This window comes from Ambystoma mexicanum, chromosome 8, assembly GCF_040938575.1.
Source record: "Ambystoma mexicanum isolate Mex_15411 chromosome 8, UKY_AmexF1_1, whole genome shotgun sequence".
Lineage (NCBI taxonomy): Eukaryota > Metazoa > Chordata > Amphibia > Caudata > Ambystomatidae > Ambystoma > Ambystoma mexicanum.
Window position 1 is genome coordinate 1081539263 of NC_090929.1, and position 24067 is coordinate 1081563329.

General features: G+C 50.0%; 1 protein-coding gene across 6 annotated transcripts in view; it reads left to right on the forward strand.

Moving 5' to 3' along the window:
• UBR4 (ubiquitin protein ligase E3 component n-recognin 4) overlaps positions 1 to 24067 on the forward strand; it is a 2945062-nt gene that overhangs the window by 2154644 nt on the left and 766351 nt on the right. For all 6 annotated transcript variants that reach the window (XM_069611069.1, XM_069611071.1, XM_069611072.1 and 3 more), the window contains one exon: positions 11955 to 12040. In XM_069611069.1, coding sequence (XP_069467170.1) covers positions 11955 to 12040 — 86 coding nt within the window. The remainder of the gene's footprint in view (positions 1 to 11954; positions 12041 to 24067) is intronic.

Sequence of the window (24067 nt, forward strand, 5' to 3'; positions counted from 1 at the left end):
CACCAGCTCAGAGGAAGAAGACTCGTCAAGCAGAAGATCTTCTCTTGTCGGCAAAGTGGAGAGGTCATTGCAGCAGGGCTCCACCAGTGGTGTCGTCGTTGCCGATGGCTCAGCTTCTTCCCTCTTGGGATTCTTGGGTCCTGTGGCGACTTCTGAAGTTCCAGTCCCAAAGGCCGTTCTTTTATGCAGAAAAAACCCCATTCATCAGCCTAGCTGTCAATCACACATGCTAAGTGGTGAGCCGGGCGGCTCACCACTGGGCCAATCAGAGTAGAGGGGTTGCTGAGGCAACGCAGTCCAGGGTGCCAATTCCCCCCTCCATCCCTCCTGTGGAACCCAGACAGAGTGGCACCATTTGGAGGGCTTCTGTGGAGAAGCCCGCCAAAATAGTGGAACAAAGGGCTCGACCTTGGTCAGAGTTACAGAGACGGACACAAACGCCATTTTAGAAAAGAGTTCTGGCAAAAAGACCCAACCGTGGAGTTAATATTAAATAAATAAACCGGCGTTATCTTTAACATTACACCAAAAAGTGGTGCGTTTAAAATCAATGGGAAAATCCCATAGAGAATATTCCGGTGGAATATTTTGCGTGGTAACCGCTGCCACCAGCCAGAAACTCGACAAGGGGGGACTGGATAGTGCCCCCTTGAAAACAGACCCAGGGGCAATATAATTACCCCTTCCAGTACTTCCACAATATGATGATTTGTGCTGGTTATGTTCACAATTTAGGACTAGTAAAGTCAATGGTGACTTTACATGCTCTGGGAGACAGTAGTCAGTCGCAGGGTATGGAGTCTATGTTTGGGGGTCACTATCACACCCCTGTGTTAATGCACTGAGGGTGCTGTGTAACACACACAAAAAATAGACGATACCTAATGGAGTAGAAAGAAAACCCCATAGCCCATAAGCACACAAAGAGTCAGACACTCAAATCATGCCTAAGAGTGAGAAAAAAAGAGTCTCACTCTTAGCAGGAGAAAAAAACAAACCCCAAAAATCCAGCAAAGCTGCTGGGGGACTCACTAGGTTTGGGAAATTAGCCTTATAAGAGAATTCTCCCTAACAATTTCAATTTGTGAAAACCCTTATGAATTTCTTTGAACTTATCACAGCATGTTAACATATACCTCAAAGTTTCTGTTTCAAGCATACAAAGACAGCATAACCGTTCCGAGTAGGGGATTTTTTTTCCATATACCCAACCTCGAATATGTCTGCAGCAAATCAAAGTGAAGTTGCATAATAAACCTTGGTACTTTTGCATCTTTCAATTTAATAATGTAACTAAAAGGTAAGTTTAAAGGATAAAGTACATACATGAAGTAATGTGATTTACTAACCAGTTTCATCATATTGTAATTCTTATTCCAAGTGTATGCTTTCAATGTATTGCCTTTCTCCCACAGATTCCTCATCTGATAGATATCCCCATCCATGGATCAAGCGGTTTATCGACTGCAATACCAAAATGTCTGTTGTCGACCCGCATGAGATATGCCTCTGGTGCCTTGGCGCGGGTAATGACACAGGGGGGTGTGCGTCATGCGCCAAAATGCAAGTGAAATCCTTCCACGTTCAGGCTGCAAAGCTTGCTCTAAACCGACCTCCTTAAAAATCTCTGGCGCCATCGATGGTCCAGTCCATGCACTCGAAGGCTGAGACTGAGGGGAAGCCCGAAAAAGAGAAACATTGGAGAAAGAATGAACTGTCCCATTCGAGGGGATTGGGTCCTCCGATGTATTCCATATCTATGACAATAATCACCACAGCTGTGCTGCTTCGCAAAATCTTTCTGAGTCCTGCGTTGATACGCTGTCCTCGAGGGCCTCCATCGAGCCAACGTCACCGGATGTTATAAGTAGGACGCACGACGTCCGTATCCTTGGTTCCTTTTTTTCCACGAACGTGTTCGCTTCAGAGATCTCGGCGCGCCTCAATTCTTCTGAATCCTGTTCTTTGGGTTCTTCAAACCTGTTTCTTCGTTGCTACTTGTAAGCATGTCGTCTTCGGCTTCTTCCACCCCGCGGTCCGGGTTTAAGAAGCGTCGGGTGTGCAGGTCCAAGATGTCGCTAACGGACACGTACAACGCTTGCCTCTGGTGCCTCAGGGAGGACCATGATATGGACGACTGTGTCGACTGCCAATCGCTCACATCGAAGGCCTTGCGGGAGCGTAAGAAGAAGCTGTCGGTCGGTAAGGCGGCCAAGCCCCGAAAGTCACGTTACACTGGTCTTTCGACAGACGATTCGAGGGGCGACTCTCCGTATCGTTGTCGTGAGTCTTGGGGTTCTGGGTCTGGGAGTCGGTCCCAACATTCCTCTGCCTCTTCGAGGCACTCCAGGAAGCGCCGTCACAGGTCGCCTTCCCCGTCCTCTTCCGAGGACTCCGCCCGTCGGCGGGTTGCTTGTCCCAACAAGCATTCCACTCCTGAGGAATGGGATTCCTTCCGAAAGGAGATGTTGGCGATTTTTCAATCGCAGGGCTCCAGTCCGTCCGTGCCGTCGGAGGACGCCGGTCGTGGCCGTGCTAGAGACACTGCACATCCGCCTTCGGGCTCGAGCAGTCGTCGCGACCACCGGGTGCCTTTGAGGTCCCGGTTGGATAAGGATGGTCGCTCTAGGCATGCCCGTTCCAGGCCCTCGAGACCGCGAGAACCTGTGAAGTCTTCGAGGAAGACATTGACGCCGGCGGCGCCGAGGTCGTCAACGGACTTTCTCTAAGCCCCACCTCCGAGGAAGTCGTCGACGCCATCGGCGCCCAGGCTGTCGAGAGACACGCTCGGGGCTCCTCCCTCGAGGCCTGTGTCGACGCCGTCGCCGCCGCGCTCGACATCAAAACCGATTCCATCAACGCCCTCGATACCTTTCGAGGCGGCTTTGTCAGGATTGCCTCGTGGTACGGGGGAACGCCCCAGAAAGGCTCTGTCTAAGGCAAAACATGTCTTTGTTCCTTTTTCAGTTCCCTCTTTCCAGCCTCTGGGTTATATTTCTGAGTTGGATGAGGGGTCTGAGGAAGGTGTGGTTCCTGCAGAGGTCCCTGATGACTTGGTTTCTGGTCATAGCCAACTTGAGGACCTACGCCAGTCATTGCATGATGCCAGTGGGCTCGACACCTCTTCGGAGGTGGAATTTGGTAGGCCTGAGCCTGGCACGCATGCCGACTCCTCTTAACAGCGCTTGATGTCGAGGGTCACGGATTATCTGGGGTGGTCTGCCCCCCCTGGGGATTTTCAGCAGGATGACCTGACTGATATCGTGGACCAAGGTCCACCAACTGACCCGGTGCTGCCTTTCCATATGGCGTTGCAGAGAAGGGTGGCTGCGGCTTGGACTTCTCTGGAGAGTCTTCCGGCAGTGAGCAGATCCTTGCCGAAGAAATATCGCCCAGCCAGTGGCGACCCCTGCTACTTAACCACGCACCCCACTCCGGAAAGTTTGGTGGTGCAGGCGGCTATGGGCCCCGCAAAGCAGGTGTCGTACCCTACCATCCCTCCTGATGGGGACGACAAGCGTTTACATGGCTGGCAAAGGTGTTTTCCTCTGAGGGTATGGCATTTCAGGCTGCCAACTCCATCTGTGCCTCGTCTCGTTTCACGCACACTCTGTGGAAATGTATTTCCCTAGCGGCTGATCATATTCCCGAAGGGGAGGAACGGGATGGTTTCCTTGCTACTGTGCAGGATGGCAAGGATGCCATGTGCGAGTCCGTTCAGTCGGGTCTGGACATGATTGATTGCGTCAGCCGGTCCATGGAGGCGAGCACCGTGATACGCAGGTTTGCGTGGTTGTGGAAGTCAGGGTTTGCTCCTGATGTGCAAGCTCGGCTTCTCAACATGCCCTTTGATGGTGAACATCTTTTTGCCAGCAAGGCTGACGAGAGCCTTGAGAGGTTGCAGACCTCCAAAGCTGCAGCGAAGTCGTTGGGCGCTGCAGTACGTCAACCTCCGCCTTTTCGTCCTAGGGGACAGCAATGGAGGGGAGGTTCCTTTCGCTATTACTCGTCCTTTAGTAAATTGAGGGGAGCTGCAAGTCAGAGGGACAACCGTAGGAGTGTCAGAGGTGGAAAACGAGGTACTCGAGGTGCCAAGACCGCGCGGGCAGTTGCCTTTTTGCCCTCAGGCACTTCCGCAGCCGCTTCAGCTCAGTCCTGAGGCACATGCTTCTCCGTTTGGGGGAAGGCTGGCGCAGTATCTGGTAGAATGGCGTGCCATTACTTCAGATGTGTGGGTTCTGGAGATCATCGCCCACGGCTACTGTCTTCCTTTCCGGCAGAGGCCCCACGACAATCCACCAGGGAATCTCTCTTTGAAGAGTCTGGATCCGTTCCTTGTGTAGGAAATTCAATCCCTGCTGGAGAAAGGCGCCATAGAACCGGTGCCTGTAGCGGAGAGGAACAAGGGATGGTATTCCCCTTATTTTTTGATTTCGAAGAAAGACGGGGGATTGAGACTCATCATGGATTTGGGCGGTTTGAATAAGCTCTTCAGGAAGGACAAGTTCAAGATGGTTACTCTTTCTCAAGTCCTCCAGGCCCTTCAACTTCAGGACTGGTTGGTGTCTTTCGACCTCAAGGATGCTTATTTTCATGTGCCGATCCATCTCAAGCACAAGAAGTACCTGAGGTTTGCGGTTGGCGACTCGCACTTTCAGTTTCGGGTCCTGCCGTTCGGATTGACCTCCACCCCGAGGGTTTTCACCTAGCTCATGGTGGTGGTGGCAGCGTATCTCAGGAAAGGGGGGATTCATGTCTACCCCTACCTGGACGATTGGTTGATCAGGGCGCGCTCTCCCGAGCAAGTCCTGGGTCATCTGTCTGTCACCTGCCATGGTGGCAGGGTCACTTCCTCTGTGCAGGGAGGCGATGCAGCTCTGGTTCTGGGCCTTCCAGCAGGAAACTTCGATCTCAGCAGTTCATCTGGCCGGAGACGAAAACGAGACAGCGGACGCTCTGAGCAGGCAGAGCGTGATCTCTCACGAGTGGGAGTTGGCTCAGGAGATTCTCCTGGAGATCTTTGCCTTTTGGGGGACCCCTCAAGTGGATCTCTTCGCCTCCAGTGTCAACCGGAAGTGCGAAAGGTTCTGTTCGCGGGAATTTCCTCCAAGAGGAGCCTTAGGGGACGCGTTTGGGTCCTTCCCACTGCTGTACACGTTTCCTCCAGTCCCCGTCATCCCGCATGTGCTGCGGAGGTTACGGAGGTTCAGTTCCCAGATGATCCTCATTGCTCTGGCATGGGCCCGGAGGACGTGGTACCCGGACCTTCTCGACTTGTCCACCTGCCCTCCACATCGTCTTCCCTACCGAGACGATCTGCTCTCACGGGAGGGGGGTCAGGTTCTCCATCCAGCGGTCAGATCGCTCAACCTTCACGCTTGGCTTCTGAAAGGTTGAGGTTTAAAGATTGGGACATCCCTGAAGACGTGATGGAGGTGTTGCTTTCGGCCAGACGGCCGGCAACAAAGTCCCTGTACCATTGCCATTGGAGAAAGCTCTGCGACTGCTGCAGGGTTCAGAATGTGGATCCTTTTTCATGCGACATTCCTGTGGTTCTGTCTTTTTTGCTTTCTTTAGCCCACAGTGGCTGCTTGCAAGTGGGTACCATTAAAGGTTACCTGGCGGCGCTGTCCATATTTAAGCGCTCCTCTGAGGAGTGTTATTTTAAAATCCTGTTAATTTCTCAGTTTCTGAAAGGGCTCACTAATGTGTTCCCTCCGTCACCTTTCCAGGTGCCAGGGTGGGATTTGAATATTGTTCTCAACTTCTTCATGGGTGCTCCATTTGAGCCTTTACCTTCTTGTCCTTTGAGACTGTTAACCCTTAAAACTGTATTTTTAGTTGCAGTCACTTCCGCTCGCAGAGTGAGTGAGTCACAGGCACTTTCAGTTAAGACACCCTTCACTGTGTTTCATAAGGACAGGGTTGTCCTTAGAGTTCGTCCTTCCTTTCTTCCGAAGGTGGTGTCGGAGTTTCATTTAAGCCAGAAGGTTGTTCATCCGGCATTTTATCCTCCTCCGCATCCTGGTAAGGACGAGGAGAGGCTCCATAGGTTAGATCTAGGAGAACTTTAAGTTTCTACATTTCACGCATGTCCCGGGTCAGAGTGGACAATCTGCTCTTTATTGGTTATGCTGGAAGGCATTTGGGACAAGCTGTGACTAAGCAGACTTTGTTTAGATGAATTTTCTTGGCAATTTCTGAATGTTACCGCCTGGCGGCTAAGGACCCTCCAGTAGGCTTACGGGCCCATTCGACTAGGGTTATGGCTGCCTCTACTGCCCTGCAGAGGGGTGTTCCTATTCGTAACATCTGTGACGCAGCCACTTGGGCTTCGGTCCATACTTTTGTACGTCACTACACCCTAGATTCTATCCATGGGCAGGATCTGGCCTTTGGAAAGGCGGTCCTTTACTCTGCAATTTGATTGGGCATTCTAAATTCGTGTATTCTAAATTCTTTTCCCACCTCCTTACGTTGGTACTGCTTTGGGAGTTTGTCATAGATATGGAATACGGCGGAGGACCCAATCCCCTTGAAGAACAAGTTACTCTCTTACCTGGTAATGTTCTTTCGATGGGATGGTCCGACGACGTATTCCATATCGCTCCCTCTCTGCCTTCCCCGGTACAGAATTTCTTATGCGATTGCAGCTTACGTTTCCGCAAGGCTTTCTGTGGTCATACTGGCAGAAGATTGGTGCCACACGTTCTGGGAAAAAACTATAACTGAGGCTACGGGCATCGTGCGTCCTACTTACAACATCCGGTGACGTCGGCTTGACGGAGGCCCTCGAGGACAGCGTATCGACGTCATCGACGCAGGACGCAGACACCGAAAGATTTTCCGAAGCAGCACAGCTGTGATGATTGTCATAGATATGGAATACATCGTCGGACCATCCCATCAAAAGAACGTTACCAGGTAAAAGAGTAACTTGTTCTTCTATGAGCCTCGTCCTCGTCACGCAACCCAAAGATTAACACTAGTCCCCATTCCTTTTCAAAACTCAGATTGTTGGTTCTTGAAGAGTTTGTTTTTTCTGACAAGTTATTTTTTCCATAAGGAGTTGAGCGAATATTTTAGAGCGTGCATCAGTAATGGCCAGCAAACATCGAAGGGATCAACCGATCACCGTTTATATGGATTAAGGTCGATCTCCTTCAACTATTCAGTATGATCTCCATCTTTTTAAGATCTCTAAAAATAGACCATACGGTAACTTATCCCCAAGTATCGGTTCTTTAATTACAGTATTAGGGATCTTGTCAGGTCCTGGAGCCCTGGAAGGTTTAAGTTTATTTATTAAGAAACTGTGTCATCAACGGTAAACCATTCTTTAAATTCCCTACAAAGGGGCTCATAATATATTGAGGGCTCAATCCCCACAAGTCAAAGCACTCTCTCCTGTTGCTGTCTTTTTCAATGCTGAAGGGTGTCCCATATGATTTGTGATCCCCAACGAGACTGAGCAAAGGAAAACACTAGTAACTAAGGTCATAGGGTACGTTATGGGCTATTTGTACAGATGGCAACATCACATCAGGACTCGACGATGAATGGCACAGAGGAACCTCAACGCCAGAGCTGCATGGCGCCTCCTGCTCACAGATGTTTCAGTGAGCTGCTGCTGCAGAAATAATGCATCTAAAATGAGGAATCCGTGGGAGGAACATCTGTCAAAAACATTACTGGAGGTAAGTAACTTGTTGTTCTTCACAATTTGAACTGCAACCGTGTATAATTCTTGACACTTGATAATGTGTCACTGTAGTAGAGTAATGTATGTTGGGTGCCCCATTACTGTTTGATGATCTTTACTTAGAGGTTCATGTTCAGTGAACTTTTACATAAATCTAATGCGTAGAAGTCTTGTGTAAAACCTTTATTTGTATTTATTTATAGCGCACAAACTTGCCCTGGGTCATCTGGGCGCGTGGTTACAAGAAGGTGGTTAGTGGTTACAAGAAGGTGGATACAGGCAGGCAGAGTAAGTTACAACAGTGACGTAGACTTAGTCAAGGTAATACAAAGGCAAAGCATAGCTTAATCATAATGCAGGAAACCAGGAATGAAGCAGGAGCTGAGATTGGAAAGAGATGGGAGGTGCGCAAGGCGGGAGTGGTTAAGGGACCGATAATTTGTGTTCAGAGCCTATGTAGAAGGTGTTGTGGGCTCATCAAGCTTGTGGAGCCAGAGTTTGTTTTTGTTTTTGAAGGAAGCAAACGTAGCTTCTGCTCTGAGTGTTGCAGGGTAATTTTCCAAAGTTTAGAAGCGAGAACTGGGAAATTTGAGCCCCCAGCAGACTGTAACTTAAATCTGGGTATAGTGAGAGTGTTAATATAGGCTGATCTCAATGGTCTGCTTGAGGCATGCTGCATGAAGTGGCTGGTCATGTAAGCAGGCGCCAGGTTGTTCTGAGCCTTGTAGGTTAAGGCTAAGGTTTTGAGGGAGATTCGCTGCCCGACAGGGAGCCAGTGGAGGCTGCGTCTAAGTCTGAGATGTGAGATCTTCTGGGGATGTTGAGGGGCCGCCCTTATGGAGTTGTTTTGAGCAACTTGTAGCTTGTCAATATTTTTTTGGCTGGTCCCTAGGTAGAGGTAGAGAGCGTTGCAGTAGTCTATTTTAGCCAAAATTAATGTTCTGGCTAGGATTATGCAGTTATCTCTGTTCAGGAAGGGTCTGCAGGCTGTAATAAGTTTGCAAGTATATGCTGATGCCGACACTACAGCGTTGGTTTGTCTAGTTAGGGAGAGTGTTGCGTCCAGATGGATGCCCAGGGTTTTTGCTGTGTTGGACACGTTGATGTTACCATCTATGGTGAATGCTTTGTACGCTGGATTAAGTTTGGCTAATCTGGTGTGCGAACCGAGGATGAGTAACTACTTTTTCTCATCATTAAGGCAGAGCCCATGATGGGCCATCCAAGCCTGGATGATAGAATAGATGTCATTAAAAGCCATGGTGTCAAGAGCAAAGTCACCAGAGATCGGGATAAGTATCTGGGTGTCGTCGGCGTAGTTGGTGTACGAGACGCCTAGATAGTCAAGTATGTCAAAGAAAGGCTTGGTAAACACTTTGTATAATGTGGGAGATAGGCAAGATCCTTGAGGGACTCCGCATGGGACATGGGCAAGATCTGCAGAGGCTAGAGGAGAGAAGACCCTCATGGTCCTATTTGCTAAAAATGAACTGATCCAGGATGATGCTGAGTCAGAGAAGTGCGCAGCAATTTTGAGGTGGTGACAAAGGATTTTGTGGTCGTCCAAGTGGAATGCCACAGATAGATCGAGCAGCAGGAGGAGGAGTGCAATCTTGCCTTTATCTTTCAGGTCCTCAACTTGGGTTATTATTTTTTTTTTTTACATGAATTTTTATTAAGCATTTATAATTTTCCAATAACAAAAACCCGTAGAATAACATTGGTAAGAAACAGATTCAAAGTACCCCCAAACCAGACTCCACCCCATCCCCACCCCCTGCTCACACCAAACCATACACGGAGGAGCAATGGAGAGAAAGGCATCACACAGAATCGGGACCAAATATACAGTCAGTGCTGGCGAAACGAGCTCAAATCTTAGAATCGAAGGGCAGCCAATGACATCATAGGTGGCAATACACATGTTAAAAGTTACTGAAGATTCTCATAGTTCAAAGTCTCATTGATTCACAATCTTCATGAAGCAGAACCACCATCCAGTCTTGCAAAAAATGAGTTAATGGTGTCGTGAGTAATCGCCGAGAGTTTTTCATACGTAAAGATCACCCAGAGTTTTGCTAACCAGTCAGCTTTAGAAGGCCTCGCAGAGCATTTCCACTTCTGGGCCAAGGCAAGCCTCCTCACCCACAACATGGCCTGAACCACTCGTGACAAAGGTGCCTCTCCCACATCTGCGGCCGGTACACCAAAGAGAAGCACAAGGGGCCGCAAGGGTAGGTCAGCCCCCGTAATCTCCTTAATCTAGCTTAGGTTTTCCGACCAAAAAAGCTGGGCAGATAACTTGGGTTTTTAGATCTAGCAGAGCGGTTTCCGTGCCGTGTTTAGGGCGGAAGCCCGATTGACGGAGACCCAGTAGTTGGTTAGATTCAAGGTATGCCTGAATTTGATGGTATGCTGCATGGTCCAGTATTTTTAGTAGGTATGGTACCGTGGTGATGGGCCTGTAGTTTGCAGGGTTGGTTGGGTCAAGGGTGGGTTTTTTGATTAAAGGGATCACCCAGGCATCTTTTAAGTTGTCAGGGACGATGCCTGATCTGAAGGAGGCGTTAATGAATGTGGTAATGAAAGGAGCAAGGTCGTGTGCAGCTTCCTTAATGATTGGTGCAGGGCAGGTGTTGCCTTGGCAATTCGACGGTTTAAGCTTTGAGATAATATTTTCCACTTCCTCAATGGATAGTGGGGAGAAACTGGATGGTTTTTGGGGGCGCGAAGAGGTGGCTGGGAGGTTGAAAGATGGTGTGTGCACGGTGCAATTTTATTTAGGAGGGGCTTTTAAATATTCGTGCACCAGGCTGCATCTGGTGAGCAAGTCACCAAGGGGGCTACAGGAGCCTCCAGTTCCTTGAGGATCTTGAAGAGTTCCTTAGTGTTGGATTGTACCTGTGGGATAAGTTTATTATAGACATCTCTTTTGGCAGCAAAAATAGCAGCTTTGTATGTGGAGGAGGCCAGAGTTAGGTTGATTTTGTTGACCTGAGAGGGTATATTTTTCCAATGGGCTTCAGCCTTTCTTTTTTCTTTACGTAAGTCTCTGAGTTGGTGGGGTGAACCAGGAGTTCAGGTGAGAATGCGGTTTATGTTTACGTAATTTTAGAGGCGCACTGGTATTAAGGGCTTTGAGCATGGCCCGGTTGTAGATATCGACTAGGACTGTAGGGTCTGAGCTGGTGGTCTGAGGAGTATTAAGTAGTTTTAGTAGTAGTATTAAGTTTATGCATTACATTTACATCACAATATTTTCTTTCAAGATTTTCAATTCCGATTGTGCATCACCCGTCCCCTCTACCATACAAATACTCCAGCATTTGTGCCAGCATGTATTTTCATGCTGGTGAAAATGCAGGTGGATTCCTATGGCATCCACCTGCTTTTTACACAAGCAAAGAGCAGACTGATTCCGTAGGAATCCATTGTAGAAGCTGTCTGCCATGCATAAATGGCTGGCAGCATTCACTCATTTTGCACAGCGGAGTGTGTAAGGGTGACTTTCAAGCATATACATCCCCTTTTTACCCTCTTTTTGCTCCATCAGAGAGGACCCCCCCTATTTACTCAAAGGTCTAAACAGGACAGTTCCCCTTCGTGTAATTGACACAGAACTGAAACATGAGCTCCTTCATGTTTTACTACTGACTTTCTGTGCACGTGATTGTTAAATAGGGTATACATATGTTTCAATATACTTTATGTGGACAGTCTTAACTGTGTGTTTGATCTGTGCCTCACACTACTTTCTGCCCCGGTTAAGAGCGAAGGCTTACTGCTAGGTTATATTTACCACTGCTAGGTTATATTTATCTGTGAGAGTTTTGTCTACCTTGATGGAAATCCTGAACACAACTATTGGTTGTTCTATCCAAACCACTCACCAGAGGAATTCAGAAAATAAACTCTAATCACAGCCTTTTTTATATAAAAGGATAGGAAATGAACTTGACTCCAGAAGCGACATGTATCTTGGGTAGTTGAACAGCCTGTAAGCAGTCATTTCCATTATCATTGGTCCTAGAGAATTTGCAGGACAAAGAGGAAAGGGAAAATGTCCAAGACTAGACTAAAATGGTTCCTTTACTGACCTCTTACATTATGAGCTCGCTGCAAGCCAATGACTTTAGCTTGTTTGGACTGTTTTGACATGTGGAGGAGGAAGTAATGATGGAACTAGAAACATAATCTGTGGCCTTTTCTAGGGGGGATATGGTCCTTCTAACACTTTCCCTCTTTTTTCCAGCTCAAAGAATATTCCCAAAAGGCTGTGGAGATTCTGCGCACCCAAAACCATAGCCTAACCAAGCACCCAAATTCCAATATCTACACGTAAGTATCTGATTTTCAGTGCATTGTCTTCCTCTTTTCAAATTCCTATTCCACCATTATGCAAGGCACAGTTTTGCAGTATGAATATCCTGTAGGGTCACATACTTTGGGTGGGGTTGGAAATCTATTTTTGGGCTTTCTTCCTACCTCTCGTTCTCCCGTTGGCTTATTGCTGACTTTGTTTTTTGTTGTCTAAGAGACTTTTTCCAACTGCCACCTGAAAGCTGCCAACGACGTGTTTGTGCATATTTGGCTACCAAGGAAAATGTCCCATAAAGTGCCCCATTTCATCCCTGTGTGAAGCGAAAGCTGGTGACGGATATGTGCTTTTTCTCCAGCATGGGGTCTGGCATGGATTCACATGCTAATGAATATTCCCTGTCCTCAGACTGGGAATCCTCTGTAAAAGAAAGAACTGTTTCACTTTCGATTGAAAACTGTATTTCGAAGGGATTGTGTCCTCCGACGTATTCCTTATCTTAGATATAAATCCTTCAGCTTTGCTGGCCTCGGAAAATTTTTTCGCCAGAGGGCGCTGCGCGTCGATGATCGCCGAGTCGATGACCCTCGACGGCCTCCGTGCCGACGTCGACGTCATCCTGCCTATAAAGGCCGCGCGCAGCGTCCGTTGCTCAGTTCCGTTTTTCCGCGCTTCGTTGTGCCTCGGAACACCGTTGCTCAGTTCTCGTCAAGATAACGTATATAATAACTACTATTTACCTCGATATCGATGGCATCCTCCTCCGACCCGACGACCCCTCGGTCCGGTTTCAAAAAGTGCCGAGACTGCGGGAAGAAAATGTCGTTGACGGACCCTCACAGGGTCTGTTTGTGGTGTCTGGGAATCACGCACCAGAGTTCGGAGTGTGAGGAATGCCTTTCCATGACGGCGAAAGCCTTGAAGGAGCGTAGGGGGAAGCTCGAGAGAGGTAGGTCAACTTTAACTTCCTCGAAAGCTTCTTCGGTAGAGTCGAGACGTTCGTCTCCTCACCATAAAAAAACACTCTCGATCTAGATCACGAAGTGGCTCCCACCACTCGTCGACATCGAGACACTCGAAGAAGAGACGTAGGAGATCCCCTTCGTCATCTTCGTCGAGTTCTCCTGAGAGAGTTCATTGCCCCACAAAACGCAGCTCGCAAGCTGAGTGGGAGGAATTCAGGAAAAAGATGCTAAGCGTCTTCGAGAAAGCGGCCTCGTCCCCCTCGAAGACAGCTGAGGGTGATACCCCGGGTAAAAAACCCAAAAAATCTAAACGCCGCGAGTCGCAGTACCCGGCGGAAAAGTCAACCCGAAAGCGCCTCGAGCCATCGGGAGATAAAGCATCATCGACGCCATCGTCGAAAACTCCTTCGAAACAGAGGTCGGCGCCATCGACGCCGTTGTCGAAGGATCCATCGGCGCATCAGTCGATCGAGTCGACGCCGACGTCGACGCCGATATCGACGCCGGTGAAGGAAAGAACCACGGCTACTCCACAGCCAACGGTTAGACAAAAGACCTCCGACTCGACGCCGAGAACGTCGACGTCGTTCTCGAGCAGGACTCCGATCCTTTCGAGTTCTTCGAGGCCTAGTACACATTTCTCGACGCTTTTCACGGCGCCTTCGAGTACTTTCACGTCGGTGTCGACGACATCGACGTTTTCAAGGCCTGTGATGATGGCTCCTTCTGCATTGGAAATGGGGTTTATACCATTCCAAAAACCAATGTATCCCCCTTTAACCTCGATTTTTGAGGAAAGGGAGGATTCAGACCAAGATATTGATTTACAGAGGACCACATCACCAGAGCCAGAGACTTTCGCCTCTGAGGAAGGAAGATTAAAAAATCTTCAGGATGCACTTCAGGAAGCTAGTGGCTTGGACACTTCTCCTGAAGCAGAATTTATCAAACCAGACCCAGGAGAACATGCGGAGACTCCATATAGAGCTCTGATGTCTAGAATCATAGAATTTATGGGTTGGTCTGCACCTTCTCCTGCCTTTCAGCAGGATGACCTCACTGACATACTGGACAAGGGCCCACAGGAGGATCCTGTGGTTCCATTTCACTCTGCTCTACAGAGAAGGATTTTGACAAACTGGGAAACGCCAGAAATTATCCCGGCAGTAAATAAAAAACTGTCAACAAAATACAGGGTGGCTAGTTCTGACCCTGAATATTTGTCAAAACACCCTACTCCTGAGAGCTTGGTTGTACAGGCTGCAACCTCATCAGGCAGCACATCTGCATACCCCACTGCTCCGCAGGATAGGGATGACAAAAAGTATGATGCCATGGCTAAGAAGGTTTTTTCTGCCTGTAGCATGGCGTTAAAGTCTATTAACGCGACCTGTACGCTCGCTAGGTTCAGCCACACCCTTTGGGAGTGCGCTTCATCAGCGGCTGACTGCCTCCAAGAAGGAGAGGAAAGGGACGCATTTTTAAACATCATCAGGGATGGTAAAGATGCGATGTGCGAGACCCTACAAACTGGCCTAGATTCTGCTGACAGTATCAGCAGGGCCATGGCGGCAAGTACCACAATCCGCAGGCATGCGTGGTTGAGGAAGTCTGGTTTTGCCTCTGACGTGCAGACCAGGCTTTTGAATATGCCCTTTGACGGTTCTACCCTCTTTGGAAAGAAGGCGGATGACAGTTTGGAGAAACTGCAAACGTCCAAGGCAGCAGCCAAGTCATTGGGAGCTGCTATCCGTCAGAATACCTTTCGTCCTTCGGGATCATCGTGGAGAGGACGGTCCTTTCGTTACTATTCCTCATATGGAAGGGGCAGGGGACGACCGGCTCAAAGAGGCCAAGGAAGATTTACCCGTGGTGGACGGGGTAGGGGAAAGAAAGCCGCACCCGCAGGAGCAGGAGCCACTTTACCTTCGGCAACTGCATCAGCCGCTTCAAAACCACTCTGAGGTCTCCCCTCACAGAACACCAGTAGGGGGCAGGTTAACTCACCATCTGACGGAATGGCAGGCTATTACGTCAGATGCTTGGGCTCTGGAGACAGTGGCCCAAGGTTACTGCCTGCCCTTCCTACATATCCCTCAGAGTCATCCACCGGGGAACAACCCTTTGAAGCTTCCAGATCCGCTCCTCTTGCAGGAGGTTTTAGACCTGCTAGAGAAAGGTGCCATAGAACTGGTACCTGTAGCGGAAAGGAACAAGGGTTGGTACTCCCCCTACTTCATAATACCGAAGAAGGACGGAGGACTGAGACCCATCTTAGACTTACGGGAATTGAACAAATTCCTCCGAAAGGACAAGTTCAAGATGGTGACTCTCTCTCAGATCCTTCAGGCCCTCCAGCTTCAGGACTGGTTGGTATCTCTAGACCTCCAGGACGCTTATTTCCATGTGCCGATCCATCCCAGGCACAGGAGATACCTGAGGTTCGCAATTGGCAGCTCTCATTATCAATTTCGAGTTCTGCCATTTGGGCTAACCTCCGCCCCGAGGGTCTTTACCAAGCTAATGTCGGTTGTGGCTGCAAGTCTAAGGAGGGAAGGGATTCATGTCTACCCTTACCTAGACGATTGGTTGATCAGAGCTGTATCTTCGGAACAGGCTCAGAGACAACTGGATTATGTTTGCCACTTCCTTCACAAGCTGGGCTTCTCCCTCAATTTAAAGAAGTCACAGATGATACCATCACAGAGACTCCAATTCATTGGAGCAGTCCTGGACACTTCCCTGGGAAAAGCCTTGCCACCAGAGGTGAGGGCTCGAGATATTCTGCAGATGGTCATCAGATTTCAGAATGCCCAATATCTCCCAGCCTACGACTTTCTGAGGTTGCTAGGCCTCATGGCATCCTGCATATTCCTCGTGCCGGAGGCTCGCCTGAGAATGAGATCCCTCCAGTGGGCACTGAGAACTCAGTGGTCACAGTTCTCAGGAAGGATGACAGATCTCCTTCGGATCCCGGTCAAAGTAGCCCGAGACCTTCAGTGGTGGGCCTGTCGGGAGAACATCCTGAAAGGAGAAATGTTTTGGCAACCATGGCCGGAGATAACAGTAGTCACGGATGCCTCACTCACGGGGTGGGGAGCTCACGCCAACGACTTGACCATCAGCGGTCGTTGGTCTCCATCGGAGTCCAGACTACATATCAACCTGTTGGAGCTGAGAGCCATCAGACTAGCGCTGAAGGCTTTTCTGCCGTCTGTACGGGGAAGAAACGTCCTAATAATGACGGACAATACAGTGGCCATGCACTACCTCATCAAAAGAGGAGGCGTAGGCTCACTACCACTGTGCAGAGAGGCGATGCAGCTCTGGTTTTGGGCAATTCAGGAAGGAATCTCTCTATCGGCAATTCACCTAGCCGGAGAGAAGAACTTGACAGCGGACGCTCTGAGCAGGCAGAGCACAGTCTCTCACGAGTGGGAGATAGCTCAGGAAGTCCTTCAAGAGATCTTCGCCCTTTGGGGAACCCCTCAAGTGGATCTGTTCGCCACCAGTATCAACAGGAAGTGCGACAGATTTTGCTCAAGGGAATTTCCCCCGAGAGGAGCTCTAGGAGATGCGTTCGTAGTGGACTGGGAGTTCCCACTTCTGTACGCGTTCCCTCCGGTCCCTGTCATTCCTCAAATGATCAGGAGGTTGAGAAGGTTTCGGAAGACCATGATCCTAATTGCCCCGGATTGGGCCAGGAGAACGTGGTACCCGGACCTTCTAGACATGTCCATCTGCCCTCCAATTCGACTACCATACAGAGAGGATCTTCTCTCGCAGAAGGAAGGTCAGGTTCTCCATCCAGCCATCAAGACCCTCAACCTTCACGCTTGGTGTCTGAAAGGTTGAGGTACAAGGATTGGGACCTTCCGGATGATGTTATGGAGGTGTTGCTTTCGGCCAGAAGGCCGGCAACTAAAACTCTATACCGCTGCCGTTGGAACAAATTTTGCAGCTGGTGCAGAGAAAAGAATATTGAACCCTTTTCTTGTGGTACACCTATGGTGTTGTCATTCTTACTTTACCTGGCTAATTCAGGCCTACAGGTTGGCACAATTAAGGGCTATCTCGCAGCGCTATCAATCTTTAAGCGCACTGCAGAGGAGCCTTCATACTTCAAAATTCCATTGGTAATACAATACCTAAAAGGATTAACTAATGTTTATCCCCCGAAACCTTTTCAAGTTCCCTTATGGGATTTAAACCTAATTTTAAACTTCCTAAAGGGTGCCCCTTTTGAACCACTACACTCTTGTTCATTGAAGCTTCTCACCCTCAAAACTGTTTTGCTAATAGCATTGACATCTGCTAGAAGGGTTAGCGAGTTGCAAGCCTTATCGTGTAAACCTCCACATACAATCTTTTACAAGGACAAAGTTGTTCTTCAGGTGAAGCCTAACTTCCTCCCGAAGGTAGTCTCGGAGTTTCACATCACTCAGAAGATTATATTACCTTCTTTCTACCCTCCTCCTCATCCGGGGAAGGAGGAAGAGAGACTGCACAGGCTGGACCCTAAGCGAGCCTTGAGCTTCTATATCAGCAGATTGGCTAAGATCAGACAAGCAGACCAACTCTTTGTAGGTTATGCAGGACATAAGTTGGGCCTTCCAATAACAAAACAAACCATCTCCAGATGGATTATTTTAGCCATTCTGGAGTGCTACAAATTGGCAGGAAAGGAGCCTCCTCAAAATCTAAGGGCTCATTCTACCAGGGGTATCGCAACATCCTCAGCCCTTCAAAGAGGGGTGCCAATTCGAGATATATGTGCGGCTGCCACATGGTCGTCCGCACATACATTTACCAAATTCTATAGCCTGGATTCCTCCTCTAGTCAAGAAACTAGATTCGGCAAGGCTGTGTTACACTCTGTCCATTCTGGAAGGGTAACATAACTTTTATTACTCCCGCCTCCAGTCACAATACCACTGCTATGGGAGTCTATCTAAGATAAGGAATACGTCGGAGGACACAATCCCTTCGAAGAACTAGTTACTCTTACCTTGTAACGTTCTTTCGATGGGATGTTCCTCCGACGTATTCCTTATCGACCCTCCCATCCATCCCCGCAGTATGACTTCCTGTGGGTTTGCAGCCTATGCTCCTTCAAGGTGATTAGTCTAATCCAAAAACATTACTGGGGACTACAAAACGGAACTGAGCAACGGACGCTGCGCGCGGCCTTTATAGGCAGGATGACGTCGACGTCGGCACGGAGGCCGTCGAGGGTCATCGACTCGGCGATCATCGACGCGCAGCGCCCTCTGGCGAAAAAATTTTCCGAGGCCAGCAAAGCTGAAGGATTTATATCTAAGATAAGGAATACGTCGGAGGAACATCCCATCGAAAGAACGTTACAAGGTAAGAGTAACTAGTTCTTCTCCTCTAAACCAATCACTGTCCTCTGGGTCATACTGTTCTCATCCAATGACTGTCCTCTCCCTAAGCTCCACCACTGGCGGCCATCGTCAGATTTTTACTGCACGCTTCAGTTTTGGGAGTCTTCTTAGCTCTCTCCAAGCTATTTTCCTAATATGAGTTTTTGGGTGAAATTAGAAAGTTCTAGACCGATTTATGTGTTTCATCATTCAGCGGGGATCCGCTGTTGGTGAAGATCTTGCTACATCGAGGTTCTTTCATCGGATGAGAGAAAGGCCCAGTCTTGGGCCTACTTTGTGCCTTTTGACCATGACAGTGGAGAAGAGATGTCTTTTCAAACTCTGTGCGAAATGTGGACTAAGGAACATCACCACAAATGTCTTTACTGCCTGCATCTAGACCATGATGATGATGATGAGGAGGTGGGGGGGGGGGGGGGGTTGACGAGGTCTGCTGTTGTTTTTCAAAAAAAGACCAAGAAGGATCCCTACCGCAGGCTGGCGGCGTGTTTAAAATGGGGTAAGGCTTCAGAGTCGGCTTCTGGGCGTGGTCGTGCTTCCCCCATGACCGGCCGGTCCCACGATCGAACTCCCTCAGAAAAGAGATTTTTTGAGACGTACTGCTCACTGGGGTCCATATGAAGGCAAGGCTGCACGCCACTGATCCCACTGGGTTTGCAGCTGCTGCAGATCCTGGCTCAGGAAGGGCAAGGCCAAGGTCGCCATCGCTGACCACATCCATGATGAGCCTACCAGTGAGGGGCGCTCCTCTAAGAGAAAGTCCTTAACTCCTTCAAAACTATGCTAGCCATCAGCGGACAAGACAACCAAGGAGATGTCCAGAGTTGGCTCTTCTCTGCCTCCATCGGCTTCTCAACCAGCCAAGACAACACCAACATCAGCAGCGTCATCCACGCCATGACCACATCGACTGCTGCAACCACCCTTTAACGGCCTTGTCGACCAACACTACTTCGTCAAAGGGAGGGCAGACCACGAAGTTGGTGGCCACAGGGACAGCAACAGCTGCTGCATGGGTGTCTCTGCCAACACAGTGTGAGGTAACTGCCGCGGCTTCGACGAAGACCCCTGGAAAGGGGACAGCAGCCGCTTCACCCCAGAAGTTTCAAGAGAGGGGAAGGAGTAAGGCACCTACGACCCCTAGGAGGGGCATGGAAAAAGGGGCTGAGCCAAGTAACCGGACCACGAAGGGGGCCAGAGACCCTTGTTGGAAGGTGTCACTGCGAGGTGAACTCTATTGCCTACCTCTCCATAAGATATACCAGCCCAGAGCCTCCCCTCTCATTCCACCTACACGTCAAACCAGGGACGTCATTCTGACCACGCAGCACATGCTGGTATCAGATATTCAGCAAATAATGCCGCCCACACTGGGTCCTGCTCCATCTAGAAGTCCTCCAAAAACGCCTTCTGGAAGCCCTTCTAGGCGCGCAAGCACAAGTCAAAGGACCCTGCTGGTCCAAGACACCAAACAACCAACACCACCACCTCCACCGCAGGATTTGACTCCGACTGGGGATCCTACCACACACAGCCACGGGCACGGATACGGCGGCTACAGCGACGCAAACCGTCGAGGACCATGACTTTTGGCCAGCTGGTGGAGAGCCAGCAGGTGCTGATGACTCTCACAGGGCCTCTTCCCCTGAATGAGGTTGGCTCCTTCCACTCAATGATGTCCAGGGCCTCTGATCTTTTTCAACTGGAGCCTGAGGAGACGAAAAGGGAAGGTTTCCTTTATCAATGTCGGGAGTCCAGGCAGAAGACCATACAGTCCGTCCCCTTGTTGGATGATATCTCGGATGAAGGCCTAGCGCTGTGGAAGAATCCATGCACCGCCACTCCCTAACGCAACAGGCATGAGAAGACTCTTCCCCCAAGTGCCTGAGGTCCCAGCCTTGACCTGACTCTGTGGTCTCAGCCGCTGCCAGGAAACGCTGTGCGAACCAGTCGTCCTTGTCCATGGTAACCCTGGACCAGGAAGAGAAGAAGCTGATTGCTATGGGGAAGAGGATTATCTATATGGCAGCGAGCACCATTAAGGCCGCCAATGCCCTGGGCATTTTGTCCCGCTACGACTGAGAGCTCCGATATAAGCTGGGCCAGATTCTGGACTTTCTACCGGACGACAAGAAAGCAGAAGCTCTTGAACTGCTCCAGGAGGGGGCAGTGGCCTAACACCACGCCTTCACTGTGGCGGTGGACATCGAGGACACCGGATTCCGTCAGATGGGAAACATTGTCTCTTCCTCGACAGGGAGCATGCCACCAACTTCAGGCCGGATGTTCAGTCTAAGGTGTTGGACATGCCATTAGACGGGGAGAACCTGTTTGACAAGACAGTCGACGAGTCTCTTGAAATCATCAAGACTGACATGGAGACAGCACTTCGCTGGGTACCCTGCAGCAACGTCTATCGCCATCCTTTTGTTCCTCAAGGGGAAAACCCGGCAGGTCCTCCAAGGGCTACAGCAACCCTTATCGGCAGCCTTCTCGCTCCTTGACACAAGAGGCGTACAGATGGCGCTCGCAGCCATACGGCAGCGGAGGACAGCACCACCCTCAGGGCAGAGCCCTGGCACCGAAACAGACCAGAACTGGCTGTGCACTCGGGCCCCCACTTGTGCACCCCAGTGGGAGGCCGTTTGGCGAGGTTCGTCAGTGCGCGGAAGACCATCACCACTGGCAGATGGGTTCTGGAAGCTCTCCGACAGGGGCACACCTTGGAGTTTCAACACAGGTGTCCTTGTAGTCCCCCTGTAGACAAGAACAGCACATGGCGCAGCTACTGCAGGAGGTCCACGCAATGTTAAAAACGGGGCAATAGAACCGTTCTCCAGCACCTCTGGTGCTCCAGGGCGTACTCCAGGTACTTTCTGGTCTGACAGAAGACAGGAGGGTGGAGGCCGATCTTGGAGCTGCGATGCCTCAACAAGTACTGGAAGTCCCAGAAGTCCAGGATGGTCACGTTGCAACACAGGCTCGACCAACTGGAGGAAGGCGACTTCCTGGCTTCTATGGACCTGGAGGAGACATACTGCCATGTCCCCATTCATCGGAAGCACTGCAAGTTCCTGCAGTTCGTGGTCCAGGGGCGACACTATCAGTTAATGGCACTTCCCTTCGGCTTGAAATCTGCCAGAGGGTCTTCATAAAGTGCTAGTCTCCAGTGGTGGCACATCTTAGTCTTGAGGGCATCCACGTCGAGCATTGACTAGTTTGGTCCAGCTTCCATGCTCTGGCACGCCAGTACACAGCAAGGACCATGCGTTTGCTGCGGGATCTAGTATTCTCCATAAATTATCCAAAGTCCTGCTTGGAACCATCGCAGAACGCTCTGTTTCTGGGAGTCCCACTCCATACAGTGACTTGCCTGGCATCTCCCCCAGAAGAGATGGTGATAGCCACCCTAGGGAAGGTGCAGTGCCTGCCGTCCGCGTGGTCGGCAACTATGCGAGCTGTCAAGGCGCTATTGGGCATGATGTCCTCCTGCATCAACCTCATTCTCATGTGCCGACTACAGATTAGGCCTCTCCAGCAGTTTCTGGATGCAAGGTGGCTGCAAGTCTCGGGATCCTGAACGGACAAGATCGCCATCGAGTTCCGACGTGGATGCATTGGTGGGGTGTGCGCTCTCATCTTACACAAGGGGCTCCACTCCAAGTCCCTCCTTACCAGGAGACAGTCACCACGGACGCTTCTTTGGAAGGTTGCGGAGCTCACACCGGACAGTTGCACGACAGAGGCCTCTGGCTGTCGGAAGAAGACACTTCACATCAACGTCCTGGAGCTCCGGGGCGTCTTCTGGGACCTCAAGTCCTTCCGGCCATCTCTGAGGGGCAAGGTGGCGAGGATCTTCACAGACAACACCACCATCTTCCACTCCTGGAAGCAGAGCGGCACAGGGTCGCCAGTGCTCTCCAGGGATGCCCATAAACTGGTGCACTGGGCCATTCATCAGGACATGTTTCTCGTCCCCTTTTACCTGGTGGGCACCAAGAACACCATTGCAGACTTGCTCATCAGGGAGCTACATTCTTGCCACGAGTGGGAGCTTTGCCCGGACTAGGTGGATCTTCTATTCCACTAATGGGGGTCAACCCCAGATTGACCTTTTGTGACAGCGACAAATTCCAAGTGTCAGAGGTTCGCCAGAAGGTTTCCACAGCCGAGGAGCATAGGGGATGTGCTCTCATCCTGTGGGAGGGACTTTTCCTAAACGCCTTTCCTCTGCTTCCCCTCCTGCTACCAGTGATCAACACACTTGGACATAATCCCATGTCCCGTCCCCTTTCCTCCATACTGTATGGGCGTCCCTCGCTAGGGACGGGAGACGGAACCTTTTTCACCAGAAAAATCATCTTCCCCTTGAAATTTAGATGCGCACAGAGCGTGGCCCTGGGACCATGCGCTCCCCTGACTCCGCCCACGGGTGCCACTCATCAGTCCTCTTTTCCGTGTCGACGGGAACAGACAGCTTTCACCAGCGCTCCTGGGTTAGGCCTCCAGCCTAGTAATTCCATGCGCTCTTCCCCAGAGAAGTACTTTTGTCTTTTTTTCTTGTCTTTAATCAGGTACCTCCGTCCTCTGGCACCACGCTCCTGCCCGGAGAATGTCGACATCAGTGTGATTCAGCAGGCGTCCAGCCTGCGAGAGGCTCTTCCCTATGTCCAACCCCCATGCTCTCTGCGGCCTTGGCCCCGACCACGGCTGGGAGGGCTGCACCGCATGCAACGCGCTGACACCATGCGTTCTGAATAACAGACTAGCTAAGTGGAGGGAGCTTTTCGGAAGGTCACTGGCAGAGGACTTGAAGGAATTAGTCAAGCAAAAGTCCAGGCCCAAGGTAGGGACACTGTTTTCATCCGCACCCCGCAAAGGTGACTCCTTTCCCAGGAGGCTCACAAGGCTGCTTCAGCTACCGGCCACCAGGCTCAGGGGGTTGCGAGATCCTACTGGTGACTACGCTGAGGGACTGCAAGGTTCTATTACCAGGTCTCAACCTGAGGGGCTATGCCCTAATACAGGACAGATGTCTGAGGGGGCGCCTATATGCAGCACTACTGGCGCTACAGCTGAGGGCACTCCGCCTACCAGGACCTGTGCTGAGGTGCAGTGTAGGCCTCAACTTCCAACTCCAAGAATCCTAGAGGAGGCCGGGCTCAGCGCGGCAAGCGTCATGACACAGGCATGTGCCACTAACTCCGACAAAATGGCAGCTCGTCCAACACCATCTCCCGTTGGGGACCAGGTAGGGCAAGGGTGCACAACATATGGCCTGCAGGTCAGATGCGGCCCTTCACATCATGATTTATGGCCCTCCAGGCCATAGGAGTACAAGAATAAGTTGCAGCGCCTTTACCTCTGTAAACGTTATAGAGCAAGCAAAGTAACACAGAAGTAAGAGGCTGGTAACTTCATTCCTGTTTATTTTTTTTTTTACATCGAAGAATAAAATCACCAAAACAAGTGATTCATTTTTTAATCTCCTAAAGCACACAATACTTGCATTTTAAAGGGACAGCATCTCAAACGCTATGTAGGTCAATTTATTTTTTCTCTTGATATTTTGTTGTTGGAATTGTAGATATTACACAGTATGAACTGTTGAAATGGAACATGTATTGAATAAGTGAAACTGCAATGTCATTTTATTCTTTAAAAAGCCTCCCAAAGT